Source organism: Pezoporus occidentalis, unplaced genomic scaffold (genome assembly GCF_034315485.1).
Source record: "Pezoporus occidentalis ecotype Australia unplaced genomic scaffold, CSIRO_AGI_Poc_V1 ctg77, whole genome shotgun sequence".
Taxonomy (NCBI): domain Eukaryota; kingdom Metazoa; phylum Chordata; class Aves; order Psittaciformes; family Psittacidae; genus Pezoporus; species Pezoporus occidentalis.
In genome coordinates, this window is record NW_026916126.1 from 3,103,020 (window position 1) to 3,117,343 (window position 14,324).

At 42.7% G+C, this 14,324-nt stretch overlaps 2 protein-coding genes across 3 annotated transcripts in view; one reads left to right on the forward strand and one right to left on the reverse strand.

Moving 5' to 3' along the window:
* The window catches only part of PDXK (pyridoxal kinase), a 52,007-nt gene that overhangs the window by 26,793 nt on the left and 10,890 nt on the right, over nt 1-14,324 (forward strand). For both annotated transcript variants that reach the window (XM_062602510.1, XM_062602512.1), the window contains exon 3: nt 12,841-12,945. In XM_062602510.1, the coding sequence (XP_062458494.1) occupies nt 12,841-12,945 (105 nt within the window). The remainder of the gene's footprint in view (nt 1-12,840; nt 12,946-14,324) is intronic.
* The window catches only part of LOC134155374 (uncharacterized), a 422,006-nt gene continuing 410,817 nt past the window's right edge, over nt 3,136-14,324 (reverse strand). Inside the window, exon 2 of the mRNA XM_062602513.1 lies at nt 3,136-4,321. Within this exon, the coding sequence (XP_062458497.1) occupies nt 3,531-4,321 (791 nt within the window). The 3' untranslated portion in view covers nt 3,136-3,530. The remainder of the gene's footprint in view (nt 4,322-14,324) is intronic.

A 14,324-nucleotide genomic window follows, 5' to 3' on the forward strand; every position in this document is an offset into this window, starting at 1 on the left:
TCCAAGTGACTTTACACTTCTGGATCGAGGCAGATCTACTGTCCTGGTTTTGGCAGGCTGGTTGTGGGGAGATCTATTCTAGATAAAGGAATTCTAGAAGTAATCCAGGAATAAACTCCAGGAATAAACTCTGACCTTAACATCTTGGAAAAGAGCAAAAAAACCAGCAACTAACCAACCAAAAACACCCTGCCCAAAAAATCCCCAAACAACCAACAAAACAAAACCCCATAAAACAACTGACCAAAAACCAAATAAAAAACCCCTCAAATGCCCCTCCCACTCAGTAGCCCTCCCCTCAACAGCAATCAAACAAAACCAAATGTCGTGGTTTAAGTACAGCCAATAACCCATGCAGCTCACTCTCCCCTTTCTCCCCCCACCTCCTCCCTCCCACTCCCGGAGGGACCGGGGGGGGGGGGGGGGGGGAATTGAAAGAATGTAACTCCCACGGGCTGAGATAAGAACAGCCTAGCAGTAACTAAGGTATAACACAAACCACTGCTCCTACCACCAGTAATAATAATGATAAGGGAAATAACAAGGGAAAAGAGTACAATACCACCTGGCAATACCCAGCTCGACCGAGCAGTGAACTAGCTCTTCCGGGTAACTCTCAATTACACCCTGGCCATGACGTGCTGTGGTATGGGATACCTCTTTGGCTAGTTTGGGTCAGGTGTCCTGTCTCTGCTTCCTCCTGGCTTCCCCTCCTCCCTGGCAAAGCATGAGACTCAGAAAGTCCTTGGTCAGGCTAAACATTTGAGCAGTAACTAGAAATCAGTGCTGTTCCCAGGCCGAAAGTCAAAAACACAGCACTGAAGCAGCAGCTAAGAAGAAAAAAGTGACTGCTACTGCTGAACTCAGGACAGTATCCACCCCTTATTCCACACCATTCACGTCATGCTCAGATCCCACGTTTTCAGTATACCATCGCTCTTTTATATATATATATATATATACACGTACACACACACACACGCACACACACAGATCATTCCTTAATGCATGGACCAATCCCTATGAAGCTGCTGAGTCCATTGGGTCCGTGATGTTGGGTTCCATCTCATGTAACAGTCTTTTGGGGCAGGAGAGGCTGTGTGCAGTGTTGGATCATTGCCTGCTGATGCTGATCGTTCCTTTACCACAGAACTCATCTGGTTCTATCAAAGTTCATTCTCTGTTGGGATAATGGTCGGAGGGAAGTCGGGGCCAGTCACTGGTGATCTGAAGACATCTAGTTGGTGGGCTATAAAAATATTACATAGCAGGCAACAGCATACAATTGAGTTCACTGGCTGTTTTCCCCTAAAATCAAATCCCCTTGAGGTATACATCAGACTTCCCTATCTTCCCACATTACCCACCAAGTATATCCAGTTCCCTGAGCAAAAGCAATCCCACGAGTGGGTTTGCCTTTACCTGAAGCAGGAATAACCCAGACTGTCTTCCCCAGCAAATTCTCCATATGCACCATGGGAACTTTGTCCCCCTCTACAATATGTAACAGTTCTGACTGGGCTGGGCCGGCCCTGTTGGCAGATCCTCTGGTGTTGACCAACCAGGTGGCCTTTGGTAAGTGTGTATCCCAATGCTTGAAAGTTCCACCACCCATTGCTCTCGGTGTAGTTTTAACAGCCCATTGTACGGTTCAGTTTTCCCAGGGGCTGGTGCATGGTAGGTGTTGTGATGTACCCACTCAATGCCATGCTTTTTGGCCCAAATATCTATAAGGTTATTCCGGAAATGAGTCCCATTGTCTGACTCAATTCTCTCTGGGGTGCCGTGTCGCCACAAAATCTGTTTCTCAAGGCCCAGGATAGTGTTCCGGGCAGTGGCATGGGGCACAGCGTATGTTTCCAGCCACCCAGTGGCTGCTTCCACCATGGTAAGCACATGGCACTTGCCTTGGCAGGTTGGTGGCAGTGTGATATAATCAAGCTGCCAGGCCTCCCCATATTTATACTTCAGCCATCGTCCTCCATACCAAAGAGGCTTTAACCGTTTGGCTTGTTTAATTGCAGCACATGTTTCACACTCATGAATAACCTGGGCAATAGTGTCCATTGTTAAGGCCACCCCTCGATCATGAGCCCATCTGTATGTTGCATCTCTGCCCTGATGGCCTGAAGTGTCATGGGCCCACCAGGCCAAAAATAATTCACCTTTATGTTGCCAATCTAAGTCCATCTGAGCCACTTCAATCTTAGCCGCTTTATCCACTTGTTGGTTGTTCTGGTGTTCCTCAGTGGCCCGACTCTTGGGTACATGGGCATCTACATGGCATACCTTCACCACCAAGTTTGCACCCAGGCAGCGATATCTTGCCACATTGCAGCAGCCCAGATGGGTTTACCTCTGCGTTGTCAGTTGGTCTGCTTCTCTTGCTGCAACCACCCCCACAGGGCATTTGCCACCATCCATGAGTCAGTATAGAGACAAAGTACTGGCCACTTTTCTCGTTCAGCAATGTCCAGGGCCAGCTGGATGGCTTTCACCTCGGCAAACCGACTCGATTCACCCTCTCCTTCAGCAATTGCTGCAACTTGTTGTTGAGGACTCCATACAGCAGCCTTCCATCTCTGATGCTTTCCCACAATAGGACAGGACCCATCAGTAAACAAGGCATACTGTTTTTCACTTTCTGACAGTTTATTATATGGTGGGGCCTCTTCAGCATGCATCACCTTCTCCTCTGGTGACATTCCAAAATCTTTGCCCTCTGGCCAGTCCATGATGACTTCTAGAATGCCTGGACAACTGGGAATTCCTACTCAAGCTCATTGCATAATTAGTGCAGCCCACTTACTCCATGTAGCATTGATTGCATGATGTGTGGAGGAGACCCTGCCTTTGAACATCCAGCCCAGCACGGGCAACCGGGGTGCCAGGAGGAGCTGTGCTTCAGTGCCAATCACTTCTGAAGCAGCTCGAACCCTTTCATAGGCTGCCAGTATCTCTTTCTCAGTTGGGGTATAGCTGGCCTCAGATCCTTTATATCCCCGACTCCAAAAGCCGAGGGGTCGACCTCGAGTCTCCCCTGGAGCTTTCTGCCAGAGGCTCCAGGTAGGACCGTTCTCCCCAGCCGCAGTGTATAGCACATTTTTTACATCTGGTCCGGTGCGGACTGGTCCAAGGGCTACTGCATGAACTATCTCACGTTTAATTTGCTCAAAGGCTTGTTGTTGTTCAGGGCCCCATTTAAAATCATTCTTCTTCTGGGTCACATGATAGGGCTTACAATCGAACTGTAATTTAGGATGTTCATTCTCCAGAACCCCACAGCACCCAAGAAAGCTTGTGTTTCTTCCTTATTAGTTGGTGGAGACATTGCTGTTATCTTGTTGATCATATCTGTGGAGATCTGGTGACGTCCATCTTGCCATTTTATTCCCAAAAATTGAATCTCCTGTGCAGGTCCCTTGACCTTACTCCGTTTTATGGCAAAACCGGCTTTCAGCAGGATTTGGATTATTTTCCTCCCTTTCTCAAAGACTTCTTCCGCTGTATCGCCCCACACAATAATGTCATCAATGTATTGCAGGTGTTTTGGAGCTTGCCCCTGTTCCAGTGCAGTCTGGATCAGTCCATAGCAGATGGTAGGGCTGTGTTTCCACCCCTGGGGCAGTCGGTTCCACGTGTACTGGACGCCCCCTCCAAGTAAAAGCAAACTGTGGCCTGCACTCTGCTGCCAAAGGAATTGAGAAAAATGCATTGGCAATATCAATTGTGGCATACCACTTGGCTGCCTTTGACTCTAGTTCATACTGAAGTTCTAGCATGTCCAGTACGGCAGCACTCAATGGTGGTGTGACTTCATTCAGGCCACGATAGTCTACTGTTAGTCTCCATTCTCCATTAGACTTTCGCACTGGCCATATGGGGCTATTGAAGGGCGAGTGGGTCCTGCTGATCACTCCCTGACTCTCCAGTCTACGGATCAGCTGATGGATGGGAATCAGGGAGTCCCGGTTGGTGAGATATTGCCACTGGTGCACTGTTGTGGTCGTGATTGGCATTTGTTGTTCTTTGACCTTCAGCAACTCCACAACAGAAGGATCCTCTGAGAGGCCAGGCAAGGTGGACAGCTGCTCAATTTCCTCAGTCTCCAAAGCAGCAATACCAAAAGCCCATTGGTACCCTTTCGGGTCTTTGAAGTACCCTCTCCTGAGGTAGTCTATGGTGAGGATGCATGGATCCTCTGGACCAGTCACAATGGGGTGCTTTTGCCATTCCCTCCCAGTCAGGCTGATTTCAGCCTCCAGCACAGTCAACTCTTGGGATCCTCCTGTCACTCCAGAAATATAGATGGGTTCCACCCCTTGACAGCTTGATGGCATCAGGGTACACTGTGCACTTATAGAGCCTTATACTTCTGTGGGACTGATGTGCCAGGCCACCTGATCCACGCAGTCCAGTAAATCCGATTGTTCCCTACCTCCACCTGGCTGGAGGCAGGGCCCCTCTAATAGTCATCTCAATGTTGGACACTTAGGTCTTGTAGAAAGGGATTGTTCTTCTTTATCATAGGAGCTGGAGTAAAATCAGCTCTTCCACTCCATCGGGGAACCTGCTCACCAGAGACTGAAGCTGCAGCTTTTGTGGGATGATCATCCTTGCCCTTTGTTCTCCTCTTCAATTCACGTACCCGTTCCTCCAAAGCTGAAGTAGGTTTTCCATCACACTTCGTCATGCCTTCTCCATGATCCCTCAGGTAAAACCACAGAGCAGCCCATGATGTATACCTTCTGTATCTTCTCTCTTGAACAATAGGATGCCTTTTGTTAACAGCTGAGACGTGTGTTGGTACACGTGAGGAGCTGGATAGATCAGATAGATCGTCCCTCAATTGTCTGAGGTCCTGGGACAGTTTTTCCACAACTGAGATGATGGAGGGGGTGAGATTGTCTTCGAACTCTCGGAGTTTATGAACCATTTCATCCGCTGTTAGTGGTACTATGTCATTCCAGGTTACTGTTGCCAATGAATGGGCATATGATGACGGTGCATTCCATGTAAGTTTTCGCCACATGGGTCGTGTACATTCGACTTCATCTGGGTCTATGGGTATATCCCCATTATTCAGCTTGATGTGACAGATCATTTCTACAATGTCTGAGTCCCTCAGAGACTGGATGCCTTTCTCTAAAGTAGTCCACTTGGCCAAACGAATCATGACATCATCCTTGTATGGAAACCTTTCTTTCACAGCCGCCAAGAGCTGCTCCAGAGGCTGACGGACTTTTTCTCTCTTGCAATTGCTTTGTCAATTCCCCCTTCTCTAGCAAGTGATCCCAGCTGCTTGGCTTCTGTACCTTCTAGTTTGTGACCGTCAGCCCCATTGTCCCAGCATCGGAGCAACCAGGTGATGATGTGCTCCCCTGGTTGACGGGTAAAATCTTTTTGCATATTCTGTAGCTTGGTTGAGGTCCGAGGTCAAGAAGTTACCTCTGCTTCTTCTTCGTCATGTGATGATGACTCCTGATCAGACGCTGTAAACGGTCTGGGAGGGGTAGGGTGGGGAGGGTAACAGAACGTCTCCTTCACAGGTTGACCACCCGAGAAGGAGAAAAAAGATGTGTAATTGCTAAGCACTTCTATTATATACCTCCCAAAGTATAAAGGTGGTGACTACACTCGGATCATAAGCCAGATCAGTTTCATAATCAATGATTCTATTGTATTACAAGTCATTACCATGAAGTACAATGAGACAAGAACCTTAGCCCAAGCCCCCCACCTGATAAACACACAGCAAATACCAGATGGAAGTAAGGTATGACATACTGAAACTGTGAGATCAGGAATAACAACTTTGAGAGCCAATAAATCAGCATTGTGACAAGTGACTATTAATCTGAAACAATGAATGCTTATCACAAATATGATTAGACACACTCCAGTCAGATCTGTCGTTATCTCAACCTTTCCAGCCCCACCTTGGGTGCCAAAATGAACTGTCATGGTTTAAGTGCAGTCAGTAACCCACACAGCCTGCTCCCTCACTCCCCCCCTTTCTCCCCCCCCTCCCCGCTCCCGGAGGGACAGGGAGGAGAATCTAAATAATGTTAACTCCCATGGGCTGAGATCAGAACAGCCCAGTAACTAAGGTATAACACAAACCACTGCTCCTACCACCAGTAATAATAATGATAAGGGAAATAACAAGGGAAGAGAATACAATACCACCCGTTGATACCCAGCCCGACCACGCAGTGGACTAGCTCTTCCGGGTAACTCTCAATTACACCCTGGCCATGACGTGCTGTGGTATGGGATACCTCTTTGGCTAGTTTGAGTCAGGTGTCCTGTCTCTGCTTCCTCCTGGCTTCCTCTCCTCCCTGGCAAAGCATGAGACTCAGAATGTGCTTGGCCAGACTAAACATTTGAGCAGTAACTAAAAACATAGGTGTTATCAGTGCTGTTCCCAGGCCGAAAGTCAAAAACACAGCGCTGAAGCAGAAACTAAAAAGGAGAAAAAATGAATGCTACTTCTGAACCCAGGACACCAAACAAACAAATAATCGTCAAACAACGAAAGTTGCAATACTTTACTAGTATCTCACACATACAGCTCTATTAATAAACTGATTCAGAATAGAGAGTGGACCAGGAAGCCTCTATTCTCTCTTACTATGTTGAGCTCCATGCAGCTTTCAGAATGCTGTAAGATGTTCCTATCTTGGGAGGAATTCAGTGCCCCCCCTGGGAATACGAAATGAATGTTTCAGAGGTAGCTAGAAAGCCATATCTGCTTGTTGAGGAAAGGCACGAAAGAGGTAATAATTAAACAATGCGTGGGGGTCTTGCCGTGCTTAGGCAAAAAGCTGTTTATTTTGCTTGTCCCCTTTGGCACAATACAAAGGTTCTCTCATGTTTTTAAGACCTACTTAGACGCGACTTATGTCTTCTTTATGTTTCCTTAATGTATTTAGTTTTGCAGCTTTGGGGGTTTTGTTGTTACGTGTTTGATAGCTGGGTAAAACTATGGTAATCTTCCAGAAATTAAGCAATTTTTTTCACGTGAAATAACTTGGCACTCAAAATGGATGAGCACCTGTCATTTGTTGGCTTTCAGCTACAAGATTAAATTAGCTTTAGAGGGTGTTAAATGAGCTTAGAAGATGTTTTATTGGACCATAAACTGAATGCGTCTGAAGGTAGGGAAATTATGTTGCCAATAGGATGACCAGGTTCTTAGAAAAGAAGGAAGATTTTTTTTTTAATAGTCTCACATCTGGAGAAAGGTTACCAGTGCTTCATTCAAGGTTTGGCAGACAATGAAGATAGTAGAAGGAACCAATCAGTGATCATCTCCCCACCCTTCACCTCCAGAAGGCCTGTAGGAACATCCCAACACCAAAACTGTCTCAAAAATCACAAGTCTTTAATATATTGAGAACTTTTTTGTCTCCTGGTGTTTAGGAGTCACTTCTGTTTTATTCCCTCTTCCTCCTCCCCTTGTAGTCTTGATTGTCTTAGTAAATGCATTAAAAGAAACCCAAAGAGTGCTGCAGAACCTCATGACTTTGGGAAGCAGAGTTTTCAGAAAAAAATCACAATATGGTGAGTGTTTAGCACTTTCCATGTGGGAAGAAAAGATTATATTTAGTAACATTGGTCATTTGGCTGGAAGAGGAAGGAACAGAAAAGAAAGGAAGGGCACATATTCCTTTATATGACAGGTCTGGTTTTATAACACTGCAGTTTTTCCATGAAACCCTTTATACCCTTTCTTAAATTGAAGGATAGATTCTAGGCCCAGTGATGTTGCACCTCCTGTTTGACAGACACGTAGGAACATGTGGTGGCCTCATAGGAAGGCTTTTCCAAGCGTGAACATTTAAACACGCCAGCACACCAACTTGCACTAATAACTGTAAGTCAGTGTACAGCTTCAGGGATTAATGAATAGAAACTGCTATGCTGGGCTGTGGCTTGTGTGGGGAGCAGTCCCCCAGTACACAGGAATCATGCTGGATGAATGGGTGAAGATAACTTGAGTTTTCTGTCTTATTTTCTGTCTTATTTTTCTATGACAGCCCTTTCTGTGGTCATCCTTAAAGCTGAAGGTCAAATTTCTGCTCCAAAATCTAGCTGTGACCTTTCGTTTCTGAAAGAATGCCACATACCAGAGGGTCACAGGGAGCAAAGTGTGTAAGATTTTGGACATGGTGTTTTTGGTTTCCTCATACTCATCTTTAAACCTGGTCATGTCAGCAAAAGGCAAAATGCAGAGAGAATTTATGACTAACAGGCTTTCTCTGGTGAATCATTACTGTTTTTTTTTGCCCTGTCTTTAAATTAGTATGATACCCGTGGCCTATTTCTGCTGACTCCTGCTCAGAAAATCCAGGTTTCTTTAGTCTCTGATAATCCTGAAATTTGGAAAATGCGCTTTAAATCAGTGCCCCTGGGAGAACAGTTTGTCATGTTGCTTAGTGAGGAACTAATCATAAGAGTGACTCACCCTTGAATGGCATCATGCTTCACATACAAATAAAAGAAGCTGTCATGCAACTACAAAGATTCTGTGCTATTTTACTGTATTGTTTGCAGGAGTATCTCATCATCTGATGTGCAGAAATAAAAATCTAGATTTGATATATTTTTTTGTTCTTGATTTTTGGGGGTGCATTTTTAGTTCTTCACTGATTTGCAATTTAGTTTTTAATTGGTTAGTTAATGGTAAGCATATAATGTGCTTACTTTGCCATCCAAATTGTACCTTTGAAACTGCTCCAGAACAAATAGTGTGTTGTTGATTTTTGGGAGTGCATTTTTAGTTCTTCAGTGATTTGCAATTTAGTTTTTAATTGGTTAGTTAATGGTAAGCATATAACGTGCTTACTTTGCCATCCAAATCGTACATTTGAAACTGCTCCAGAACAAATACTGTGTTGTTTGTTTTTGTTGTTGTTTTTTTTTTTCCCCAGTGCTTTATTTTCAAGCAGAACACTTTTCCACTTAGTGGGTGTGTAGTGGGTGGTTAGGTTGGCTGGAAGGTCTAATACATAAAAAATTATGTCTTGCTGCTGTGGTTCTTCACAGTCTACCACCCATATAGAGTCATTCACACCTGTGGAATGTGGGACAAAAAGATCTCCACTCATGCATAACACTGGTAGTATTTTACTCCCGCACTGACCATCTGTAAAAAATCCAGTGGAGAATTTGGTACTGTATTTCTAGTTTTGTTGAAGGCCCCGTGGTAGCTGAAGATTAATTCATGTTTAGGCCGGGTTGTTTGCCAGAGTTTGCATGTGGATTTTATAACACAGCTGGGACCAGATAGCCTGCCCATCATGTGCCTTAAATGACAGATCTTCCTTCCTTTTTTTCCCATGTAAAATACGTGGTTATTGAAACCACTTGGAATAGTTTTGCTGGGAGAGCTACAGGAGGAACTCAAATGTCAGAACAGAATGTTCTGGGTTGGAAAACAAATCTTACATGCCTTACTATTCTTAAGTGGTAGCTTGTTTGTTTTTTTGAGGCAGGGGGTGTTTGGTTTGGGTTTTTTTTTTTCTTTTTTTTCTTTTTTTTTCCTGGTATGCCTGGGTTTTATATTCTTTTCTCCTTGTTTTTGAAAGTAATTAAGAGGCTTATAAATACATTCCAAAGCAAAAATACCCAAATGTATCAGTGGAAGAAGGCAAGAAATAAAAGTATGTAAATTCATATTTGGTGCAGTATTAGCTGCTCTCTTGGTTGTGATTCTGGGTTTCTTTATTTTTTATACACATGAACCAAGATATTTCCTTGAAGTCTAATGAATACATTCATCATTTTAGAGGGATAAGTGACAAGAGTCATAATATCTTCTCTGTTCTTCATTCCCTTATCTGCTAAATGCAAATATATAACATTTAATTGAAATAAAAGGCTGTAGCACAGATAAGCATAGGGGTATAAAGATGTTTATGTGTTTACCTGTGTGTTTAAAATTATTACTAACTGGGGAGACTAATGCAGTTAGACTGAGCCAAGTGCAGTTTTAGACAGCTCTATCATGATTTTCAGTGTTCTCTCTGCTCCCTCAGTCCAGCACTGATGGGAGTTACTTTGTGGTTTTGTAACCAAACAAGGAAGACTCAGCCTTCTTCTTTTTTGCCTTTCCCCTCTCAAGACGGTCCCTTTCCCTGGGACCCCAGATTATCCATCTTTCAGCTAGTGAAGCCCTTTTTTTTGAATATAAGTAACTGACTTTTTATTCTGTCTCTCAAGAGAAGCTGTTATTTGGTTCCACTAGGAGAGTGGGATAAAAGCAGGGACATAGGATTTGCCGCTTGTTCATAATGGTACATGAAGTTACCCTGAGGAAAGGCTTTAGGGTTGTTCCCATCTTGCTGCCAGTTTTGATTTTCTTTCTTTTTACTCAAACATGATTTCACTCCTACTGAAATCACAGTTCTCTGCAGATCCAGTGAAGGCATTACCGTTTTTCTTCTGTGTGAATTGCTGGGAGTTCCCTAAGGCTTTTTTTTTTTTACTCCAGCTATTGTGTGATTAGGTTGTATTAAATGTGTTACCAGGTGGTAAAAAGGTTCCTCTAAGTACCCTTGGAAGTCATTGCTACAGAGTTCATGCCCTGTGTAGGTAATTTTCCAATTCCTGAGTTAAGCTGGGCCACTACCTAACGTTTTGTTTCCGTATTTATTTCCCTCTTTCAGTGGAGGATCAGTGTGACATGGACCCTGCGCTGTTTAAGACAGCTTGACATAGGGAGATTAACTTAGTTAAATATTGAATGTACAGAGTCTCTCTGCAGGAATGGCTCCTGAGAACAGATTGTCTTGACAGTCTATCACAGTTATTTTTATGGCCATGTGTAAAATGAACGACTGCTCTTCTGCCAGCTGACATTGATTCTGGGTGATAACTGCACTTGGTTTTATTGATAGGCACAATGGAATAAAAACCAAAAGGGGACAGATTTAGATTAGATATTAGGAGTAAGTTCTTCAATATGAGGGTAGTGTTCAATGCCAGGTTGGACAGGACTTTGAGCAACCTGGTCTAGTGGAAGATGTCCCTGTCCATGGCAGGGGGGGTTGGAACTATTATGATCTTTAAGGTCCCTTCCAACCCAAACCATTCTGTGATGCTGTGAAAATATTCTGTTGTGTCCTTGTGTGGATGGCTTTGCAGCGCTAATAGAAGTAGAGATTTGGAGAAGACGAGAAGGCAGATTATTTCTGTCTGAAGCTGCAGATGTGACAGAACAAACATCTGCATGTGTGTTAAATAAGCTGAATACCTGAGTTTGTAGTCGAGGGTTCCTCATATACTTGTGGCTAGATATATGCCTAGGTGTTGGGCATTGCCATTCTGAGTATCACTGTGTTCTGCAATGGAACTACATTCCTAACATACAGGAATCCCACACTTCATTTCTTCATAGAGGCTTTTAAAAAAGCATTTGCTAGGGAAGGAATTGTAGTGGCTGATGTGATTCAGTCTCACAGCCAGCTGGCAGCGAGTTGTGTTTTAGAGGCTAAGCCCTTATGAGCTGAGAAGAACAAAATGATCCATCTGCTCACCCTGCTGTGGGTGTATTTGCATTCATAAGAAAGGAAACCAAAAAATGTGCTTATCCTAGGCTCTAGGCACCTTTTGGCAGTTATTCTAATAACACAGTTTAGAGTGATCATCAAAGCCAACAGTTTTTATCACAGAATTTTCTAACACGAAGAGCAGAAGTTAAACAAAATACCACTGTCTTCACGGGGTCGTGGTCTGGAAGAAGATACCTCATTTAACATTTTACGTTTCCAAATTCCAGTTAATAAAAAGATAAGCTTTTTAACAAACTCTGGATTCATGAAGGTTGGAAGAATTAAATTGTGGATGCTTCATTTAATATCCTGGAGGAAGCATCATTCTTATATAGAGAGATTGGTGGCTGCCATCTGGATGGGTGGTCTTTGATGATAAGGTACAAGATGCATTTATATTTTTCAACAAATATTTAACGTCTGTCAAGGAAGATTTGTCTTTGGTTGTTGTTGTTGTTTTTGTTTTTTTCTTTGAAATTGGCTGCCATGGAGCTTTGTCTATTATTTGCTAAAATCAGTTCAGTTTCTCCCAAGTAACTTCATCTGCTTCTCAGCCAGGAATAATTGGCTTGTAGTTCATAAAGATCATTCAAGGATAAGAGTGTATGGATGTTATCTCTCTGTTTATGGTGTCTTTTTGATACTCATTTGCCTCCTCTAGGATCCTTAGCATTAAAACAGTGCTATTTTAGGAAGAAAATCTGTCAGATGCCATAGTATGTTTAAAGAGCATCTGTCCTGGGTTCAGCATCCATGGCAATGTTCTCTGGTCGCTCTTATTTCCTATATGGAGCTCTCAGCAAATGCCGTATCTGATGGGTGCAGCAGTGCTGCATGCCTGTGTCCAGACAGATCCACAAGCCCATTTAAGCTTGTCATCTAGCTGTTAAGCTTGTTTTTATTTTATAGTATAAAATAACAAAAATAGATTATACTGACACCCTCCTCCAGTGAAATCTAAACCATACGTTTGTCTGCCTCCACACAGGAAAGGGATGATTTTATAGGCTCCATGAGAAAACTTGCAGGAGCTTTCGTGTGCTCTGCTCGATTTGCTGCTAAATGGACAATCTCGGACTCCAGTGTAGTCACTGTAGTTCCTTTGGGAAACAGAGACGCTAAGAAGCAGTTGAGCACATCATTAACTGTTCTGCTGACAGCAGCTTTCATCTGGCAACACTGTTTTATGGGAGAAGAGGTGGAAATGCTTTTTAGTGCTAATATCTGTGATCCTAAATAGAAAACCTAGCTCTTGAAAAATTATCTGGCATTTACTTTGCAGGTTATGCCCACTGGAAGGGTCAGGTGTTAAATTCAGAAGAGCTTCATGAACTGTATGAAGGACTTAAGCTGAACAAGGTCAACCGGTACGATTATGTACTCACAGGTAAGAAGAGCTTGTTCCTTGGAGTTCCTATGATATGTAAATAAAAGAATATGAATCACATCGCTCCTTATTCGAAACCAAGCAATTGCATTTTTCCCTCCTTTGATTCCTCCTGCAGTTTTGTCTGTATATGAGTCTCAACTGCTCATGCTGTTTAGCTGGAAACAGCCAGTGTTTTCCAGCGTTTTAGGTAAATTGATCGCCTTGTATAGTTCACAGACTTGTACAGGCCAGTCATGTACAGACTTAATTAATGTTTTGGGAGTGTCTACTGAAAAAAAGGGTGAGGAATGTCAGAGTATTATTTTAAAACTTATTATGAAGACATGAGTTTAACCATTTCTCCTAAATGTGCAGGACTGGCACTCTCTAGTGCTATAGCATGATTTTATACACAAGTTGTCTGTCTTCCTTTTTTGTACTTGATCATTCTAGGGCAGTGCCTTGGATACAGACTAAACTGTAAGCATGGTTGGATTTTGGTTTTGACTTTTGTCATATCTCTTGATGTACTTCTTTTTCTTTTTTTTTTCCTTTTGTTACTGTGTAGGCCCTTTGAACGGATACAGTTCTGAAGGACATAATGACCATGCAGTGTTGTTCATTTGCTTGCCATTAGGCAAACAAATGTAGAAGTATTTCTGTATTTGCTTATAAATTCAGACAAAAATACTTATAGACAAAGAAAATTTCTCGTAGAATGTTTTATAGAAAGGAGAAATCCTATGTGCAGTTTTTATAGAAAATTACTTCTCATCTAATACCTGTTTCTCAAATGTAGATTACTGATTGGGTTTCACCTCAGTAAGCGCTGGCATCTAGTTTAGATTACAGTGTCAATATTTTATAGCTGTGAACAGGCACTTTTTAAAGGTAAACAGAAATATATTGCCAGACTTTATTGATTTATTGATTTAATTTCATCTCTACACATACAGGAAAGTGCTTCATTCACAGGGAAAACTTTTAAGTGTCTGGGTCATAACCCTAATAAAGCAGTCATTCTGTCTTGAAGGTTGTGGCATATCTGAAGAGTTATTATCAGTTCTTCAGGAAATAGCTCCAAAGTAAAGGAAACTAAACAGAAAACAGCCTGGATTAAGGTTAAGAAATCAATTTCAGCATAAATACGTTCTTTGTGATTGAAAAATAGATGAACACCCTTTCTTTCCTCACAGGAACTCAGAGGGCATATTCAGGAAAAGCACGCTTTTGTATTGTAGGAGTTTCAGGAGATGTTAGTGTGTAAAATTTGTAAACTTTTAAGTTGATATAGTCTTTTTTTATTTTACTTTGAACTCTTTGAAGAGATTCACAACTCCTTTGCTGTCACAATCTTACACTGGCAAAACGGAGGTAAGAAATTAAAAATGGTAGAA